Source organism: Mercenaria mercenaria, chromosome 6 (assembly GCF_021730395.1).
Source record: "Mercenaria mercenaria strain notata chromosome 6, MADL_Memer_1, whole genome shotgun sequence".
In the NCBI taxonomy this organism is placed as follows: Eukaryota; Metazoa; Mollusca; class Bivalvia; order Venerida; family Veneridae; genus Mercenaria; species Mercenaria mercenaria.
Window position 1 is genome coordinate 57436905 of NC_069366.1, and position 18601 is coordinate 57455505.

Here is an 18601-nt window from a genome sequence, read left to right on the forward strand (position 1 = left end):
TGACATTACTTTGAGCAATAGATTATATAGGAAATTTATTTGTAATGATTAATTTCTAATATGTCTTTTGGTTTGTGAATATTTTACCAGATATGACAGAAAACTTCAATTTCTTCTCTTCAATTTAATGTGAAAATATTTATTCTAACTGAACCTCTTCTTGCTTCCACTTTTGTTTTAAAAGTATCACCGTCGCTTATATTGAACGTATAGTGAAAAACAGTAAACTTTTCAATTTCTTCTACTTTAGAGGCAAATAAATCATATTTTCCAAAGCATGACAATTTATTATCACATATGTAGGTATTTCTGACTTTATAAACAATACAATAATATAATTTTAAGTGTAATAGGGTAAAGGCTTCTTGCTTCCATTTTACTTCAAAGTGTACCAAGAAATAAAAAACTTGTGGATTTCTTAAAGTTCTGATGTAACTTAAACCGTGTTAATTTACGGAACTGCATATACCAGCAACTGATGTACGATTCAATATAGTCTTTAAAATAATAACGTTCATAATTGTCTAATTAATAAAAAAAAAATAGAAAAGAACAGAATAGAACAGGCAGAGCTTTGATTTTTCACCAAACTTTTTATGGAAACAATACGAATGAACATAAATTACATAATTTCCGACTGAAAGCTAATATCTTTGGAATATTGAAATATTCGACGACAGGAGAAAAACTACTTCAAAGAATACTTTTCTAATGAAATAGTGTAATTTGCAAGTTAGGCGCTCACTGAAAGCTGGAGAGAGGGGGGAGAGAATGTGTACATTTATTTAAACAAAAGACACAGCATGATTTCCACGATGTGCAAAGACAGGGTGAAATTAACAGACGCGCAATATCATGTCTACTTTAGAAATGAAATCCAAGCTTGAAAAAAAATTGCATGCTTTCCATGAGTTTGCACGGTAGGATTATCTCTTTAGAACGACCTACATTTTTTTGCCACGGTTTTGTTCGTGGAAAACATGAAAAACAGTCACCTTTACAGCTAAAGACTTCAGTTTACACGATAAATTTGATTTCATGATTGAATTGTATAGTATGTACAAACACATATCTGAATGGCATATTTGATTTATGTATAATCAAGTAACTTAGACACTATAAATAAGTAGACAGGATGAATCAGAGCTAATTGTTTAAAAAAATGAGTTAGGATCTCTATGATACACGTACACCAATGCTGATCAGAAAAAATCAGAAACTTGATTCATAATTCAATAGATTCTTTCTTTCTTTGATTTCTATGGAAAACCTTGGATCAAGACCAGTAAATAAAACATGTGTGCGCGTGTTTTAGTAACATGTATGTTTTTTAAGTTTGTTAAATTGCTCGGGTTTTTCTTTGCCATTGCCTGTCAAATACAGTATTGTTTAGTTTATTACTTTATTTTATTGCAATACCATGTTTTAAAAGGCAAACTTCTAGACATGAAAGTTAAACAAAAGTACCGTTATATGGACAAGAACAATCAGTCAAAATGGAATACACGTATCTTCACACAAGTTTCGTTTTTCTCGAGGAAAACTATTATGTATACATGTGTTTGTGGGAAAGCTCGTTTATGAACTAATTTTCGGATTTCAATGTTCGCAGGATTCAAAGTTTCAAAAGAAAAGAAATTTATTTAAATGTTTTCATTTTCTGTTACATGACAGCACGAATTTAGCAATACCATAAGCTAACATAGTGTTTTTTTTACAGAAATGTTTTATATCTTTACATGAATAATACTTCTATATGAATCTATAAAACAACATGATTTATATAAAAAAAACTGGCTACATGTTTTGTTGCTTTCTATGGAGTAACATGCGAGCCTTATTTCCGTGTATTACCTAAAGCAAAATACATGTATTAGATCAATGCAAAATCCATGACAAAGAATTATTGACTTAGGTAATGAATGACACGACTTGAGCTAATGTAAGGGAGGAAATCCAGTTTGAAGGGAATTGCTTTAACACAGTCAATAATTAAGGGAGAAAATTCTTGCAAATTCTCGTTAAAAGCTGACCATGCAACAGTGTCATTTAGTAACTTCGCCGTTAAAGTTAACGTTTAGGAATTGACAGTAAACTTGCTTTTAATACTGAAGAAAATTCAGCTAGAGTCGTAATGAAGTTAGTGATAACAATGCTCATTTCATGTACATTTTCACAGTTATCTTTTGCAATGTATACGAATATTAACAGGCCATCGATATAATATTGAAGAAAAATGCATTTTGATTAAATTTTCTCGCTAAATTTAAAAACACAAAAATGGAATTTCGGAACTTTAAAATTTGTTAAAAAAATAAATAAATAAATAAATGGATCAACTATCAACAATGCATTCTCGGTATAATGAAACCAAAAAGAAAAGATCTATATTTTGCTCCAAAGTTACTGTTGCACGTGTCCCTAGATCTAGATTCTATGTAGATATATAATCAATCTGTAACAGCGCAATTACGAAAATACATATTGAAACTTTTATATATCAATCTGTTGATATTATTAAGAAATAATACAGATCTATCTCACATCTCACATCTATCGCACAGCCCGAGTGATAGATCTATAATAGAATTGTGATCTCATTTCGCATTTTTGCCAGCGTGATTTCGTGTTTTCATCATCGTGTTTTCGACTTTCAACTTTCGTAATCGTAGTTTCGACTTTCAACATCGTAGTTTCGACTTTCATCACCGTGGTTTCGACTTTCACCATCGAAAAATCGAAAGTCGAAAGCACGATGGTTGAAGTCGAAACTAAGATGATGAAAGTCGAAAGATTGATGGTGAAAGTCGAAACCACGATGATGAAAACATGAAAGTAAAATGCGAAATGATATCGCGTTTTCATCATCGTGGTGTTTCGTGTTTTCGCCATTCTGATTTCGTCTTTCACCATCGTGGTTTCGACTTTAGTTTTGTGATTTCGACTTTCGAGGTATGGGGTCCAGGAATAAAAAATATCGATGGTCTAAACGGAACACCGTAGTTTTGCTTGACTTAACTGTTTACTAAACTATTAAGTAGTCTACATATATGTATCTTCGCGACATTGTTTCTTGGACGGATATTCAGAGAGTTTATATAACAGCAAAGAGCATCATAGTATCTGTTTTCCTGCTCCAAACATTGCCCCAATAAATTTAGGGCTGTTTCTCGGTGGCCTAAGAGGGGTTCTGTATCAATGGTAGCGGCAAGGTGTTCGAGTGCACACTGCTGACCTTCTGGTCTATCAAGGAAGCCATAAACTTTGTACTGTAGGAAGTAGAGGTAAGGGAGGGAATCGGCAACAGCCTGTCTGTATAGGATGTCTTCTGGCGTAGATCCAAATATTTCATACTGCAGTTCATGCGGACAACAGTTTATCTCACACGGCATGACTTTTACACAAAATGCTACGACGTGTTTAATGAGATCTTCATTGCCAGTGCTACATTTGTTGACGAATTCCTTTCTTATAATTTGTCTTTGAAGTCCATGGCATCCACAGATAGGTTCAACTGTACTGGTGTCATATATATCTTCGGTACTTCTAAGAACAAACTCTGCCTTCTCCATATCTCCTGAACAATATAATGCTGATGCAAGTTTTAGTCTGCCTGATGAGACATCTGAATCCAATCCAGCTGAAAACCAGTCTAGTGCCTCTGAAGATATAGGTGTGTTAGTTTGAATATCACTGGATGCAATCATAGATCCTAGAGCAGAACTGAACAGTGGAATAAAAAGTCGGCACACGGCTTTTCCCAGTTCATTGAATTCTTTTGTCCGGTATATGTTTAACAGAGTAAATAAGATCTTTCTTATCTCAAGAAGCGCCAACTCATTACCACCAATCACTTGGAAAAGACTAAAAAGATGAATGCCAATATACGCGCCGGTTGCATGTATAAGTTGTGCTGAAACTTCAGAGAAAACTGCAGTCTGGGTCAGGTAATGTCGGCGATTCGAATACACTGGTATGTTCATCTTTACAAGAAATCTCGTGCCAAGGTCATCTATAGGAATCTCTAGTAACGCCAAAGCGTCACTTTGAATGACAAACTGTAGGACTGCGAGTAGTTTTGGTTTGTTTTGAGGGGAGATTTTTCCTGCCATTAGGTTGTTTTCAGGTATTATGAAATGTGGACAATTTTCTTTTATTACACAGTTCCGCAAAGCAACCAAACAACACATTAACCGGTTAAGTAACTTGTGTTCCTGCCATTCGTTTGAATTAATGTTTTCAATTTGATAAAATAAAACATTTTTACACATGTAACTTGATATGATGCCATTACACTGATGTTTCATGAAGGTTTTAAGAATCATCTTCATCATGATGTAACATCTTATTTGTGTAATATTCAAACTAAACATCAGATATCTCTCAGCTAGACAAGTAGATATTCTCCATTCAAGTTCCTCCTTTCTACCACTTTTACCACCTACTGGTACAACAAAACATCCACTTGCTTCAGACTCTCTTTTTATTTCTTCTGTAGGCCATTTTCCTATACCTTGTCTCAATAACCAGGGCTGGGCTTGCGCAGGCCATGATCTACTATGGAATGCTGTGACACTGTCAATATCAGAAAATCCCAACATTTCTAATCGTGATATAGCAGGACCGTTAAATACCATTCCTCGAGGAATCATATCTTTTAAAAACGTGTTCTTCATCAGGAGTCTTCTTCTTCTATCTGTAAAAAACAATCTGTCATATCCAAAGCCTAAGACTCTTTGAATTTCATTCCCAAAGACCCCGTCAATTACATTTCCGATGACATTTCCCAGGACTCTTTTATACAGAATTCGACTGACATTGTCAAAAACTTGTCCAAGCAAGTGCGTGGCTAATGGATCATTAGTTATCAAATATTGCAGTAGACAGTAACCAGGTGAAGTTGTGCCGTCCTGAAACATCAGCAGATTCATTCTGTCAGGCTGCCAATCCCTCGAGTCCTGTATCAAATGGTAAGCTTTATTGCACACGAGCGTATCAGTATCAGAGTGGAGTCCAATTGATGTCGAACCTTCCGACTGACTACCAAAACTATAGCTGGATAAATTAGAGCCAAGCAGTCTGTAAGAAATGGTCGCCATTGTTTCATTTAACAATACCATCCTCCTCCTCTTCATCACCAGTCTCTCACTGACACCAATATCACTGAAAACCTCTGACAGCTTCAAAGATGCATTATGGGAATTATCAGCAGCTTGAAACATTCTGAAATGTAAATAGTTCGGAGCTATTAACCATTAGCCTGCTGGCCTGCACTGTTCGCTATTCAGTAAGTGATTTTTTAGTGAAAACCCCTTGGAATAATTAATTGTACTGCCCAAATTGAATGATGGACCAGTCCATTTAGAAATTTAGCAGGCTAAAGCTTTCTTATTAGGCTAACTGCGTACCAGTATGAGGTATGTATTCAAATAACATACTAGTATATAGAAACATTTCCCCCATAGACTTTCGGTACATACGTTTCAAACTTTTATAAATTTGTAACATTGCAGAGCAATGTAATATATATTACAGAGAATCATACTACTCAGATATATATGAGCCGTGCCATGGGAAAACCAACATAGTGGCTTTGCGACCAGCATGGATCCAGACCAGCCTGCGCATCCGCGCAGTCTGGTCAGGATCCATGCTGTTCGCTAACAGTTTCTCCAATTCCAATAGGCTTTAAAAGCGAACAGCATGGAGCCTGACCAGACTGCGCGGATGCGCAGGCTGGTCTGGATCCATGCTGGTCGCACACCCACTATGTTGATTTTGTCATGGCACGGCTCATATTATATTCATATCTAAAACACAGTGCCATATCATAACACCAAACTAAAATTACACACCCCTGAACTGAAGTGCTGTAGCTTAAAAATTAGATTAACTGTTTGCCAAGAATATTTCCTTCGTTTTATCAATGTTGTCAGTTTTAGAATTTGTTTTTTACGGATATGCAAATATATGTAATTTTGAAAAAAGAAAATATTTTCACTGACATATAAACATAGGAAATGTATTATGATTGTTTTTTATGAATGCTGGTTTAATTAGGAAAACTGCAGTGGTGTTTACAAAAAAAAAAAAGAGAATTTACATGTAAGCCTACGGTGGAAATCGTATAAAAGGTAAAGAGCTCCAAGACCTGCGCCTCAGATGTCGAAAGAAGCCTACAGGCCTACAGTTTATCTTAGAAAAATCATTTTGTAATTAAGACTTACCTTGCTGTCTTGGTGGCTGTGGCGGTTTGATATAAGCTTGAAAGCAAATCAGCTTAATTATAGTTTAATACTGAAACAATGAATTTAATATAAAATTTTATCCCTTCGTATTTCATAATTAGATGACTGATTATCTTCCTTTATATGGTATGGTCAATATCTTAAAGGTCCATTACTAAGGGAAAGTGAGTTGGCAATTTTTTTCATAGCCAGTGCATAGACTTCTGCAAGACACTAAATAATGAAGATTGGCAGGTCAAAATTTACAGAAGGTCTTTGGAACTCAAAGAAATGTATGTGTATTATGTTGAAATTCCAATGAATCGACAGAATGACACCCAGGTCTTTTTAACTTTCTTCATACTTCATAGAAAAATAATTGTACATATACTGCGATTTATTTCGAATTTCTACATACCAACTTTCATTTTCCAATAAAATGAAATAGTTTCTGTGCTTTTTAAAAGAAATTAAAATGTTCACTTTCCTTAGTATTGGACCTTTAAAGTGAAAGAATTTTAAAAGAACATGAAAAATTCTATCATATACTGTTTTTAATTTCCTTAAACTATTATTATATTATTCTACAAAATGAATCATTTTATATAAAAATGTCCTTATCAACACATGTAAAGGGATAGGGCACGATAGGCTTAAAACTTCTGTCAAATTTAATAATATTAGGGAAATTACTTTTAATCTTTATCATATATTTAGTTTATGATAGCCTCATCAATAAAGCATAATATCATTATTATTATTCTAAATTTATAAATCGTGTTAAAGCATGCTACACTCAAAGTACATGCACATAGCCATTCATTACTGAATCATATGAGACTTTCAGACAAATTTTCAAACATTTAATATACAAACGGTTAATGAACACGACAACTGCTTAGAACTGAAAATTCTTCCACTAAAATATTTTATCTTTAGATATTTACTTCGAATGTAGAAACCTCTAACATTGTTAAGTATATCAATTAATTGTTTGTATTTAGCTACACCGTGCAGTTATAGTCGACCGTTTAAAAAACGTTTTAGTGGTAGTACACATTTATGCTGTTTTAGTTTTAGGTGTATACAGTGTGTATACAGTGTGTACCATTTTAAATCTAATACATAGTACTGTTGATGCACTTATCAATGTTAGTTTAACATATAAGCTATATGTAGTAATTGAACGTATTCTCAAATATGAAATTAAGATTTAGTATACTTTTAATAACTTACTTACACAGTGACAATGGCCAATGCATATTTTCGGGCACATAACACATTTATACTGCATTGCATATACCGTATAACGAAAGCGAAACAGAAGGAGTATAGGATGACGCCGCTGATCCAAAACAAATAAATTTGGAAAGTTCAAACACACAAGTAACGTCAATTATCTCTTACACCGAAAATTGACGTGACTAATACTCACGTGCATGTATGATTCAAATGATTATTTGATAGTAGTGGTAACAAAACTTTTGTTTGTCAGCAAATGCAAGTTTGAATGACATGAAATCGTATAACTTCATTCACATGGCAAGATTAGTATAATATATTATTTAACAGAAAAGAAACCCATAAAGTATATGTATGTTATTTCATCAAGGCATCACGGACAAAACCAGAAATGTTGGCACCGTATACTTGATAAGCATTCGTAAATAAAGAGACAAATAAGTATAACCGGTCCTGCTGTTGTATGGAGTCCATTTTTCTCCACCAAAATTCTATCTCTAAGGTATGAGAATATGTAATTAAAACCAAACATTATTGCCGTACTGTTATAAAAACATGATAAACACTTTTATCTTGTATTACTTCTGCAAAATAATCTTTAATTTTTAACATATTCTGTTTCTCGTTCCTAGAAAACGACTGCAGCGACCAATTAATTTCGAAATATTACTAGGGTATAATAATAAGTTTTAGAAGATCTAAGCCTTTAACCAAATAAGGCATACATATATATGAAACTTGTGAGTCACTTGCCCGAAACTGACTGTCTAAATTAACAATGATTATAACAAGAGCTGTCGGAGGACAGCAACGCTCGACTATTTAACAGCCTTGTCGCTTGAATGAATAAGAAAGTCGAAAAAGGGGCATAATTTAGTAAAAAAGTAAAATAGGGTTATGGAACCTGCATAGTGCTTATCAGCTCATGACAGTGGACAAGTGTATGAAGTTTCAATCCATTCCCATTAGTGGGTACTGAGATACCAGCTTACATATAAGAATTTAACCCAAAAACTCCTAAGTTGAAAAAGGGGCATATTTTTGTAAAATGCAAAGTTGAGTTATTGACCCTTTGCACTGCATGTCAGATCATGACAGTGAACAAGTGTGTGAAGTTTCAATCCTTTCCCATTAGTGGATACTGAGATACCAGCTTACATACAAAAACTTAACCAAAAATTTCTATGTTGAAAAAGGAGCATAATTTTGTAAAAAAGCAAAATAAAGTTATGGGACCTGCTTTGTGCATGTCAGATCATGACAGTGAACAAGTGTGTGAAGTTTCAATCCATTCCCATTAGTGAGTACTGAGATACCAGCTTACATACAAAACCTTAACCAAAAAATTCTAAGTCGAAAAAGGGGCATAATTTTGTGAAAAAGCAAAATAGAGTTATGGAACCTGTGCAATGTAAGTCAGTTTATCACAGTAAATAAGTGTGTGAAGTTTCAATCCATTCCCACAAGTGGTTACTGAGATACCAGCTTACATACAAAACCTTAACCAAAAATTTCTAAGTCAAAAAAGGGGCATAATTTTGTAAAAAAGCAAAACAGAGTTATGGAACCTGTGCAGTGTAAGTCAGTTTATCACAGTGAATAAGTGTGTGAAGTTTCAATCCATTCCCACAAGTGGTTGCTGAGATACCAGCTTACATACAAAAACTTAACCAAACCGGGACGCGGACGCGGACGCCGACGCGGACGCGGACGCCGACGCATGGGCGAGTCCAATAGCTCTACTATTCTATGAATAGTCGAGCTAAAAAACTACATAACAGTCTGTAAATACGGCGTAATTTGTCATAATTTCCTGATGTTATTAATTTACCTTTCGTAAATAAATTAACAGTGAGATTTTTTTGTTATTCAGTTTATAAAGAGTAGATTAAATGCAACATATAATTCCTGAAAGTGTGTGAAAATATAAATGTCATATAAGCGGTAACAATTTTAATTGAGCAGATCTGTAACAGTGCTGTCTAAAACTGAATATGTTATATATCCGTATATTTTAAGAGTAATGTTTTAAACAGTTTAGTATTTTAATTTCAAACTGCATTCTGTATGAAATTGTTTAGAAGACACTCAGTATCTCTTGAAAGATTTGAACATTCCTGCGATTATTTAGCTGAACCATCATCAACCAAAGTCGGCCAAAGCTTAACCAATGCTCATATGACCTATGGTAGACTATGGTTTTAATAGTTTACAGCTATTGTTTCCATTGATAAATACATGTATACATATACTGCATTTATTTCTGGAATCTAAATGTATACTCGACCCAAATCCCATAAAGTGCCTGTATGAGATGTGTGGATGCTTAAAAAATTGAAAGGAAACGATCGAAGAAATATCTAGACCAAATTTCCCCAACTTTCATTGAACTATTTGAGAGGAAAATGGATAAAGGATAACATATGTACACGCATAAGAAACCATATTTCCCCGAGCCCCTTGATGAGCTGAAATGGAATCTTCAAAACTGATAAAAATGCAATGCATTGTCTTCAGTAGAATTTGCTTTAAAATTAACTTTAATATCATTTGCTAGCATGACATATCAAAATTTTGCAACAGCCAAGTACTAATGAAGTGCCAACATCTTACTGATAACCGAATGTTGTCCAGAATAGGGTTTATCCCTAAATCCACTCACGCGGATCCATACGAAAAAAAAAAACGAGTGGTCCGTGGATGAATAATTTTAAAGCAAGTTTAGTCAGAAGGTTGTTTCAGTCAGAAGGTAGGCGGTTGACGTATACCATTAGATCACCCTAAACCAATAGAAACATTTTGATGAGCAGGGCTCGTTTATCAAATTTGAAAATAATAGTCGAAACCTATAATATTTTAACAGGAAATTATGCAATTACACAATGACTATGTGTCATTCATTTCTCTTTTTTTTTCGGCTTACACAGTTTATATATAAGGTATTTTTTCCTCAATGTCTATTTGCAAGTTTAGTGCTGAAAAGTTAAAAGTGGATTTTGAATAGTGTGTTTGATAGTACTGTGAAGTGTACTTGGAAAATACATGTAAGTTGCTTCTGAAAACAGAACATATTGTTTAAAATATTTTAATAGTCAATTTGGGAAAACAGCTGATTGGCTGCTTTAGGCAAGTAGCTGCTTACTACTGAATGCTGCAAAGACAGGTTCACCAGTGCTTTTTATGTTGAAAATGTTAAAAAAAATGCTCAGAATATTTTTAAATGGAGCGCGAAAAAGTTTATGATTGCCATTTGCTAAATTGGTTTGATTTCCATCACTCATTTCAAGAATAAACAATAGAATCATGAATTTACATGAAGACCTATTGGCCATTTTTTTTTCAACAGAAACTATTCAAAATCTTGCCAGCAGTTTCTGACAAGAACACTAAAGATATAGGGAATACATATAGGCTGTCTTTCGGCAATGTTTATTGACAAAGTGGAATTACATGAGCATTCTTGGTAAAGAGTCACCCAACGAATATTTGTGTGAAAACTTGTTAAATATCGGACAAGCAGTTGCTGACAAGTTCCCATTATAAACATCTTGGTAGAGATGACCATGCCCTCTAGCAACCACGTTTTTTTTTTTTTGACGAATTGAAATACTTTGAATAATCTAACTATCTGGTCGCCAAAGGGACAATTTTGCCATCGGATCAGCAGCATTTGACAAGAATATTTCAAAAGTTCCCCCTCACTATATACATAAAGGCAGCTGTAACCAGGCCCTCAGGCGGCCATTATTTTTGACGAATTGGAATACTTTGAATAATTTTACTAAATGGTCACAGTGACTGCGCCCTCTGGCAACCGTGCTTTTTTCGCAAATCGGAATAATATGAATAATTTGTGTAGGTGGTCACCTAATTATTATTTGTAAAAAACATTTCTTTTTTTATCCGACTAGCCATTTTGGCAGATGCTTCTGTTTTAAGCTCTAAGGGCCATATTTTGACAACTCTAAACAATTTGAACAATGTTGATTGACGGTCCATCCCTGGCCATGTCATACCAAAGACGTGAAAAATGGCACTGGTAGCTCCCTTGCTTCGCACTCAGTATTATAAAGGTTCTACAAGAAGGTAAAATAAGCCCAGGTTAGTTTCTGTTACCTTATGCAAGAGCTTTGTAGCTCGTTTTGTCTGTTGATTATAATTGACGTTATAATATATATGACGTTGCGTACGTTGTTGGCGAACATCGGGAATTTGTAAGTTTCTTACACTTCAATGTTTCATGGAATTCGTTTTAGAAATACGGTTGTTTATATGCTTATATCACAAGAAAGGCAAAACAATCGCCCTGTTAGTAAATGTGATTGCATCTGCGTTAAATAATTAGTAAAAATTTAATTCGACATAGTATAATAGAAAAGAACACAAAAACGTCATGTAAGATGTAACAAAATTTACCAATGCGCATTACATAACGGCTTAGTTAATTCATAAAAATATTTTTTTCCGTCAAATATTAAGACTCGGTGACGTGACGTCAACTATATTTGACGTCATTTCAATTATTTGCTTTTCAATACTTTCTGTAACAAATAGGAAGCGAAATACAGTTCCAACTGAAAACGTAAGATTTTATGTCTTTCCTCGACCGGATTTATTAAAACTTCTGTAGTTTCTTTAACTATCGTATGCTTTCTATAATATTTATTTTGACAAAAAGTACATAAATTCTACTTTTGAATTAGTAAGTTGTTGTCCTGTTTTAACTTGGATAATGGCTTATTATATATGTATACTTTAATCTAGCCGCGATGTCACACGTGTCAAAAAATGCAAAAAAATAAAATTACGAAGTTGTTACGTGCCGAAATATGTACAGAAATATGTATTTGTTTACAAATCTGCGACTACAGTCTGAAAGTACATACAATTGTCTGCAAATTGATATGCATAAGTCTAACGTTGAATATAAATCAAATTTATCACATGAAAATTGCAAAATCTAGCCGAAATGTCACAACCGTGAAATTAATGTAACGTCGACGTTATGTTTGAAAACTAAATAACGTGTACGCATTAAAATTGTATCCGAACATTGCAATATAATTCACTGTCTGATAAATAATTTGATTGAATAAGTATCATTCGACATCTATATCAAATTATTTCTTTTAAATATCGGAACGATATGATTTATGAAAACTGTAGCCCAAACACCCCAAGTAATCCATGTAACGTCAAAGCGGTTATAAAACGACGATAACGTCAGTTACGCTAATGTACGCCAGCAATGAGCGTAACGTCATATAAGCTTACCTTAAGGAGGTAGGTTACCTTCATATTTGTATGTGCGCATGTCCAACCGGAAGCTAACGTGACGATTTACGACGACGTTTACGACAAACTAAATGTGTTTGTATATTCATTCTTCTGAAAACAAATCATGAACCTGTCTTCGATATGATGCTTTTGTGGTTAAACAATGCAGAAATAATGAATAAATTGCCGCAGAAACGCTTCAAAACAATGTTGCCTTAAATTGACGTCATTGACGTCATGACGTTACGTGTCAGTTACCGCGCAAAATTAATAGCTTTTATCTTGAAAGTACGTAATTCTGTGCATTTTCTTTATTTTAACTATTTTCAAATAACCATTATTTGCTGAAATATTTATTATGAGTCTTTTGCTCTGAATAATAATCAATATTTTGCTTCTTTTATGCAGTTATATTGAAATGTTATGCGGAATGTAAGAAAATGGATGATGATAATCAATGTTATTTGGAATATAGTTGGGTGAAAGGTTGCTTGTTACGGCCATTTTCAAATAAAAATCTAGCAGTTTGATTTGTAATACCTATTCTTCAGGTTCCGTTGATAATTTGTTACTTATGTACTAAAACTAAGATCTAAAATTGTTCAAATTTCAGTAGAAAATTGTGGTTTCTTGAATTGAATTGATGTTACCATGGAAACGAAGCCCGTGACCTATGTATCTAAATGTAAAATTTAAAAGCGTTGACACTGGTCTATTTAAGAAACACAGCTTCGGGTTTTTATTTTCATTTCAACAATACCCATGAGAATAATAGCAGCATGCAGAACCATTTTTCCATGACAAATTCCAGACAAGGGGTACTGCTGTAAGTATTCTAAGCTGTGAAATTTGTTTGAATAAATGCAAATAACACGAAAATATAACTCACGTTAGAAATAATATGTTTTAAAGCTACATCAACTAGAAAGATAATCTTATTCAATACTTTTTATAAGAAATTACGACAAAAAGCAAGATATAAGCTATTTTAAACATCTCTGTTGCCATGGTTACTTTAAACTTTAATAAAAATAGGGTACCATGTAAAATGTTTGGTATTTTGCTAATAATATTACCCAAATATTCCATGTTGGTCATTAACAGAATGGCACTGAAGCCGTCGAAAACTCCTATTTTTATACATGGTTGTTTAAAAATGAGAGAAAATGCGTTACCATGGAAACACGAGCCCCGCGACATATACATTTTAAGCTTATATTAGAAAACTAACGTGCATATTAGTAAAATTATCAATTATGCAGACTTCTACGGATATCAATGAAACTAAAATACACTGAAAAGTGTTAAATATCCGTATTTTCCTTCTTCTTTCAATATGAAATACCTCCAGAGGGTCATGTTCTTCAAACCTGGACAAAAATTGAACTTGAAGGGACAGAGACAAACGAAATTGAGATTGTAGCAGTTAAAACTTCATATTACACGAATTACAAAAGAATGCTGCGGTTCAACTAAATTGAATTTACCCTTGTAACAAGGTAACCTACCTCCTTAAATACAGTCGATTGCAATTATATCAAACCGGGCAAGCAGTTTCTGGCGAAGTTTCCACTATATCATGGAAGGAAAAGTTACCACAAGCAGTCAAGTTTAGATGAATATCAAATATCTAATGTGATAAACAACGGAACATTTCTTTGCAACTATTGTATATAAGATCGAGTGGTTTAAGATATGTCATTATGAGATTTTCTATTTTTATCTCTGGTGGCCATGTTATTATCAAGGCTAATTCTTAATTATTTTACAATATTAACACGAAATTATGCAATTATATATAAGAAAAGTGACCGTGCCCAGTGTCGTTCATGCCTTCTACGAACTTACCAGGAAATAGATAACCCCCAGTATCACTTGTATAAACTTCTTTCAAAATTTGGCCAACAGTTTTTGACGAGATACACATAGGGAAATGTGACCAAGTCCCCTGGTTGTCATCTTTGTACGTAATCAAAGAAAAGAGGTTTTGGTACACATATATAGAAGCATAGTTTGTTAAAATTATTTCAAAACTGGATCATAAGTTTCTGACAAGAAGACTTTTTAAAGTTTCCACAATATACATATAGAAAAACTGACCTTGCCTTTGCCATGTTTGTTGGCAATCAGAAAAATTGTCAACAGTGCTAGTAGAGAGACATGGATCATTTGTAAGAAATTATTTCCAAATCGGTAAATATTTCCTGACACTTTCTACAATATGCATATATAGGAAAGTGGCCATGCCCTAAGGCAGTGGTTCTTTTCAACGAATCAGAATCTTAACAAAGTTGGTAGTGTCGCCTTAACAACAATTCTGTGAAAATATTCAAAATAGAACTATAGCGGTTTAGGAGGCGACTGCTTGAAGACTTTTCAATTTTAAGCTCTGACGGATCATATAGTCCAAGAGATACGACACTTTTATTTCCTTCTTCGATCCCTAGCGATCTTTTTATTTGATTTGACAGCAATTATATTTAAAAAATAACATAAAGTTTCAGGAAATTCCTTTGTTTGTTTGTTTTGGGTTTAACGCCGTTTTTCAACAGTATTTCAGTCATATAAGGGCTCCTATTAGTGTTCCTGGATTCTGTACCAGTACAAACCTGTTCTCCGCAAGTAACTGCCAACTTCCCCACATGAATCAGAGGTGGAGGACTAATGATTTCAGACACAATGTCGTTTATCAAATAGTCACGGAGAACATACGCCCCGCCCGAGGATCGAACTCACGACCCCGCGATCCGTAGACCGACGCTCTACTTACTGAGCTAAGCGGGCGGGCCAGGAAATTCCTTTCTTAGTTGCCAAAGCGGGTGGAATCACTAAATTTTCACGATGGCGGACAATCACAGGAAATACGGTTTTGTTGAAGAAGAGTGGACTTATGTACAGTCGGCGAGTGGCCACAAAAGCTCATCCCAAACACTTACACTCAGGTGAGTAAAACTCAAAACAGTAAAGTGCATGTTTTAGTTACATGCTTGCTTTGTATTTTCAGAATGTCCCAGGATCCTAATTACTTGATTGATGTATCACGGAAACTGTCAGAGGTACTCAGTGATGTTGGTGTGAACGAGAGAATATTGCAGAAGAGGCGGAGGATGGTTTTGTTGCAAGAAACTATGGAAGCAACTCAGTATAGATTACTGGGCCAGCCTACATCCATCTATCATTTTGGTAGTCAGTCGGAAGGGTCAACAACAATACAACTCAATTCGGACACTGATGTACTCATCTGCGACAATAGGTATAATGTGATACAGGCTTGGAGTGAATGGCAGCCAGGAATGATCAACCTACTGATGATCCAGGATGAGACCACATCATCTGGCTACTGTCTCTTACAACGTCTGAGGGATGATGAGCCCCTTCCTGTTCCACCTTGTTTTACTCTCCTACCAGAGCAATTATATACTAGAGATAAAGAAGGAAGAGTGCTGCTGAAGAGCTCATATCTAAATGCCAATATTCTGAATACTTTTACACCTATTATTAAACATGGTCCAGCATCATCATCAGAAGGACTGTTAGGCTTTGCTGATCAAGATTGTGTTCCAGCATACAACTGTAAAACATGGCCAGCAGAAGCCCAACCTTGGTTAGTAAGACAAAGTGTGGGAGGGTGGCCTACTGAAGAAATCAAGAGATATTGTGAGACGACAGGGTGTTTTGTTGTACCAGTAAGCAGTAAGAGCGGTCGAAATGAGGAACTTGAATGGAGAATATCTACTTCATTAGCTGAGAGATGTCTGATGCTCAGCTTAAACATTACACAGATGAGATGTTACATTTTGATGAAGATGATTCTTAAAACGTTGATAAATCCTCAATGTAATGGAGTCCTTTCAAGTTTCATGTGTAAAACTGTTTTATTTCATTGTATACAAAATACACACTCTAATGAATGGCAGGAGCACACATTACTTACATCTTTGAAATGCTGTCTTATAAAACTGCAAAGCTGTGTAGAACATACCTTATGTCCACATTTTATAATACCTGGAAACAATCTTATGGGTGAAAGAATTTCTGTTCCTGTGAAACAGAAACTTCTTGAAATCTTGCAGCGCATCATAAAAAGTGATGGTTCTGCAATTATGGAGATTCCTATTGATGACCTTGGATTGAGATTTAGAAAGAAGATGAACATGTTACCAGTATATCTAGATATTCAGCAAAATATATCAGCAGCTTCTGTTGTTTCAGAAGAACTAATGCTGAACACTGGAAGACAAGTGTGCATCTGCCTGAACTATCTTATTCTGTTTGGGACAAATCCATTGGTTGAAATGCCAAAATTCCTCTTAATTCTATTAAAAACATACAGCAGAGCAACACCAAATACACTTACCAAAGCAGCATGCAGACTGCTTATTCCACCTCTTTGTTCTACACTAGGTTCCATGATAGCATCTCAAGATATTTCAATCAACAACACCACATCCCTTGTTGCACAGACTTTGCTTTGTACAGGTGTAAACTCAGATGTATTATCTGGCAGGCTTAAACTTGCATCAGCATTTTACTGTTCAGGAAACATGGAAGGCGCAGAGTTTGTTCTTAGGAATGCTGAAGACACGTATGATCAAAATACAGCTGAACATGTATGTTGTTGCCGCGAATACGGTATAATACCAATTATAAAATCGGAATTCCTACAAAAATGTAACGCGGGCAATGAAGAAGTCATCAAGCATATCGTAGCGTTTTGTGTTAGATTCATACCGAGTGAAATAAATTGTGTTCCACAGGAACTGCAATATGAAATGTTTAAATCTACACAAGAAGACATGCTTCGAACAAGACTACAACCTGAACTCACTGACTGCAGAGCAGACTGGGCTCAAGTCGATTCTCTCCCTTACCTCTACTTCCTACAGTACAAGACTTACGGCCACCTTCAGAGACCAGACGGTCAGCAATGTGCACTTGAATACCTTACAAAAACCACCGATACAGAACCAAACCTAGGCCACAGAGAAACAGCGCTTAATTTACTGGGACAGTGCATGGAGCAAGAAAACAGGCATACTGATGCTCTACGATGCTATGTCAGATCTCTGAATATACGGCCAAGAAACAATGCAGCAAAGATACATATATGCAGACTACTTAATGAGTTAGTGAACAGACCGGTAGAAACATCTCAGTATTTAAGATAAACGAAAACATCAAGAAACGGAAATATTGATGTAGCTCTACTACACTGTGATACATACTTGTGAAAGACGATGTTCTGTACTTTCAAGAGAGAGGCAATCTTTCTGAACGTACTTGCAAGAGACAAATACACACTAAGTTCACATAAGTTTTCTATATCTTATTTCAAACGCCTATTTCACAAAGTTTGAAAAGCCGGAACAAATATACAAATTAGATCCAGATATGAAAATAGTAGTACATGACGAGGACCAGTGGAAAGGATAATATCTCATCTTTCATATAGGATTGTAAACATGAACTGTCTAATTCGTCTTTCCACTGGCCAAACTGAGAGAGCATATTTAAACAGACACGGGGCGTTGAGGCATAAGGTAGCGCTGGCACTTTGAACTTATGACGACCCTTACAGTAAAGCATGATTGTAATGAATATTAAACTAATATATAGTTAATCTGTGATAAATAGCGATGTTCATCAGAGGAGGTCATCAGATATTCACTACATCTGATGAATAATATGCGGTTAACACATTACGGGTGCATTCGCTGGATATTCACTAAAAGTCTTCTGTTTGTTACATATTAATCGCAGACACTTAGTTTTTGTGATGTGTTCGTTAAACATTAACTGCTAATAGTATCTGAGTCATACTGATCATTGCATAATAATTGCAGATACTTTAACAA

At 34.8% G+C, this 18601-nt stretch overlaps 2 protein-coding genes across 2 annotated transcripts; one reads left to right on the forward strand and one right to left on the reverse strand.

Annotated features, from left to right (window-relative positions):
• Positions 1-1071: 1071 nt before the first annotated feature.
• On the reverse strand, positions 1072-6731 carry LOC123532538 (uncharacterized). Its single transcript, XM_045313998.2, has 2 exons — positions 6228-6731; positions 1072-5223 (listed from the first exon to the last, which is right to left on the reverse strand). Exon 2 carries the CDS (start codon positions 5220-5222, stop codon positions 3015-3017), a length of 2208 nt encoding a protein of 735 aa, XP_045169933.2. The 5' UTR covers position 5223; positions 6228-6731; the 3' UTR covers positions 1072-3014.
• Positions 6732-10387: 3656 nt separating this feature from the next.
• On the forward strand, positions 10388-18601 carry LOC123550101 (uncharacterized). Its single transcript, XM_045338537.2, has 2 exons — positions 10388-10513; positions 15751-18601. The coding sequence occupies exon 2, from the start codon at positions 15752-15754 to the stop codon at positions 17912-17914; it is 2163 nt and encodes a 720-aa protein (XP_045194472.2). The 5' UTR covers positions 10388-10513; position 15751; the 3' UTR covers positions 17915-18601.

Coding starts and splice junctions, on each gene's coding strand:
- LOC123532538 (XM_045313998.2), bottom strand. CDS start 5,222: ATGTTTCAAGCTGCTGATAATTCCCATAATGCATCTTTGAAGCTGTCA.
- LOC123550101 (XM_045338537.2), top strand. CDS start 15,752: ATGTCCCAGGATCCTAATTACTTGATTGATGTATCACGGAAACTGTCA.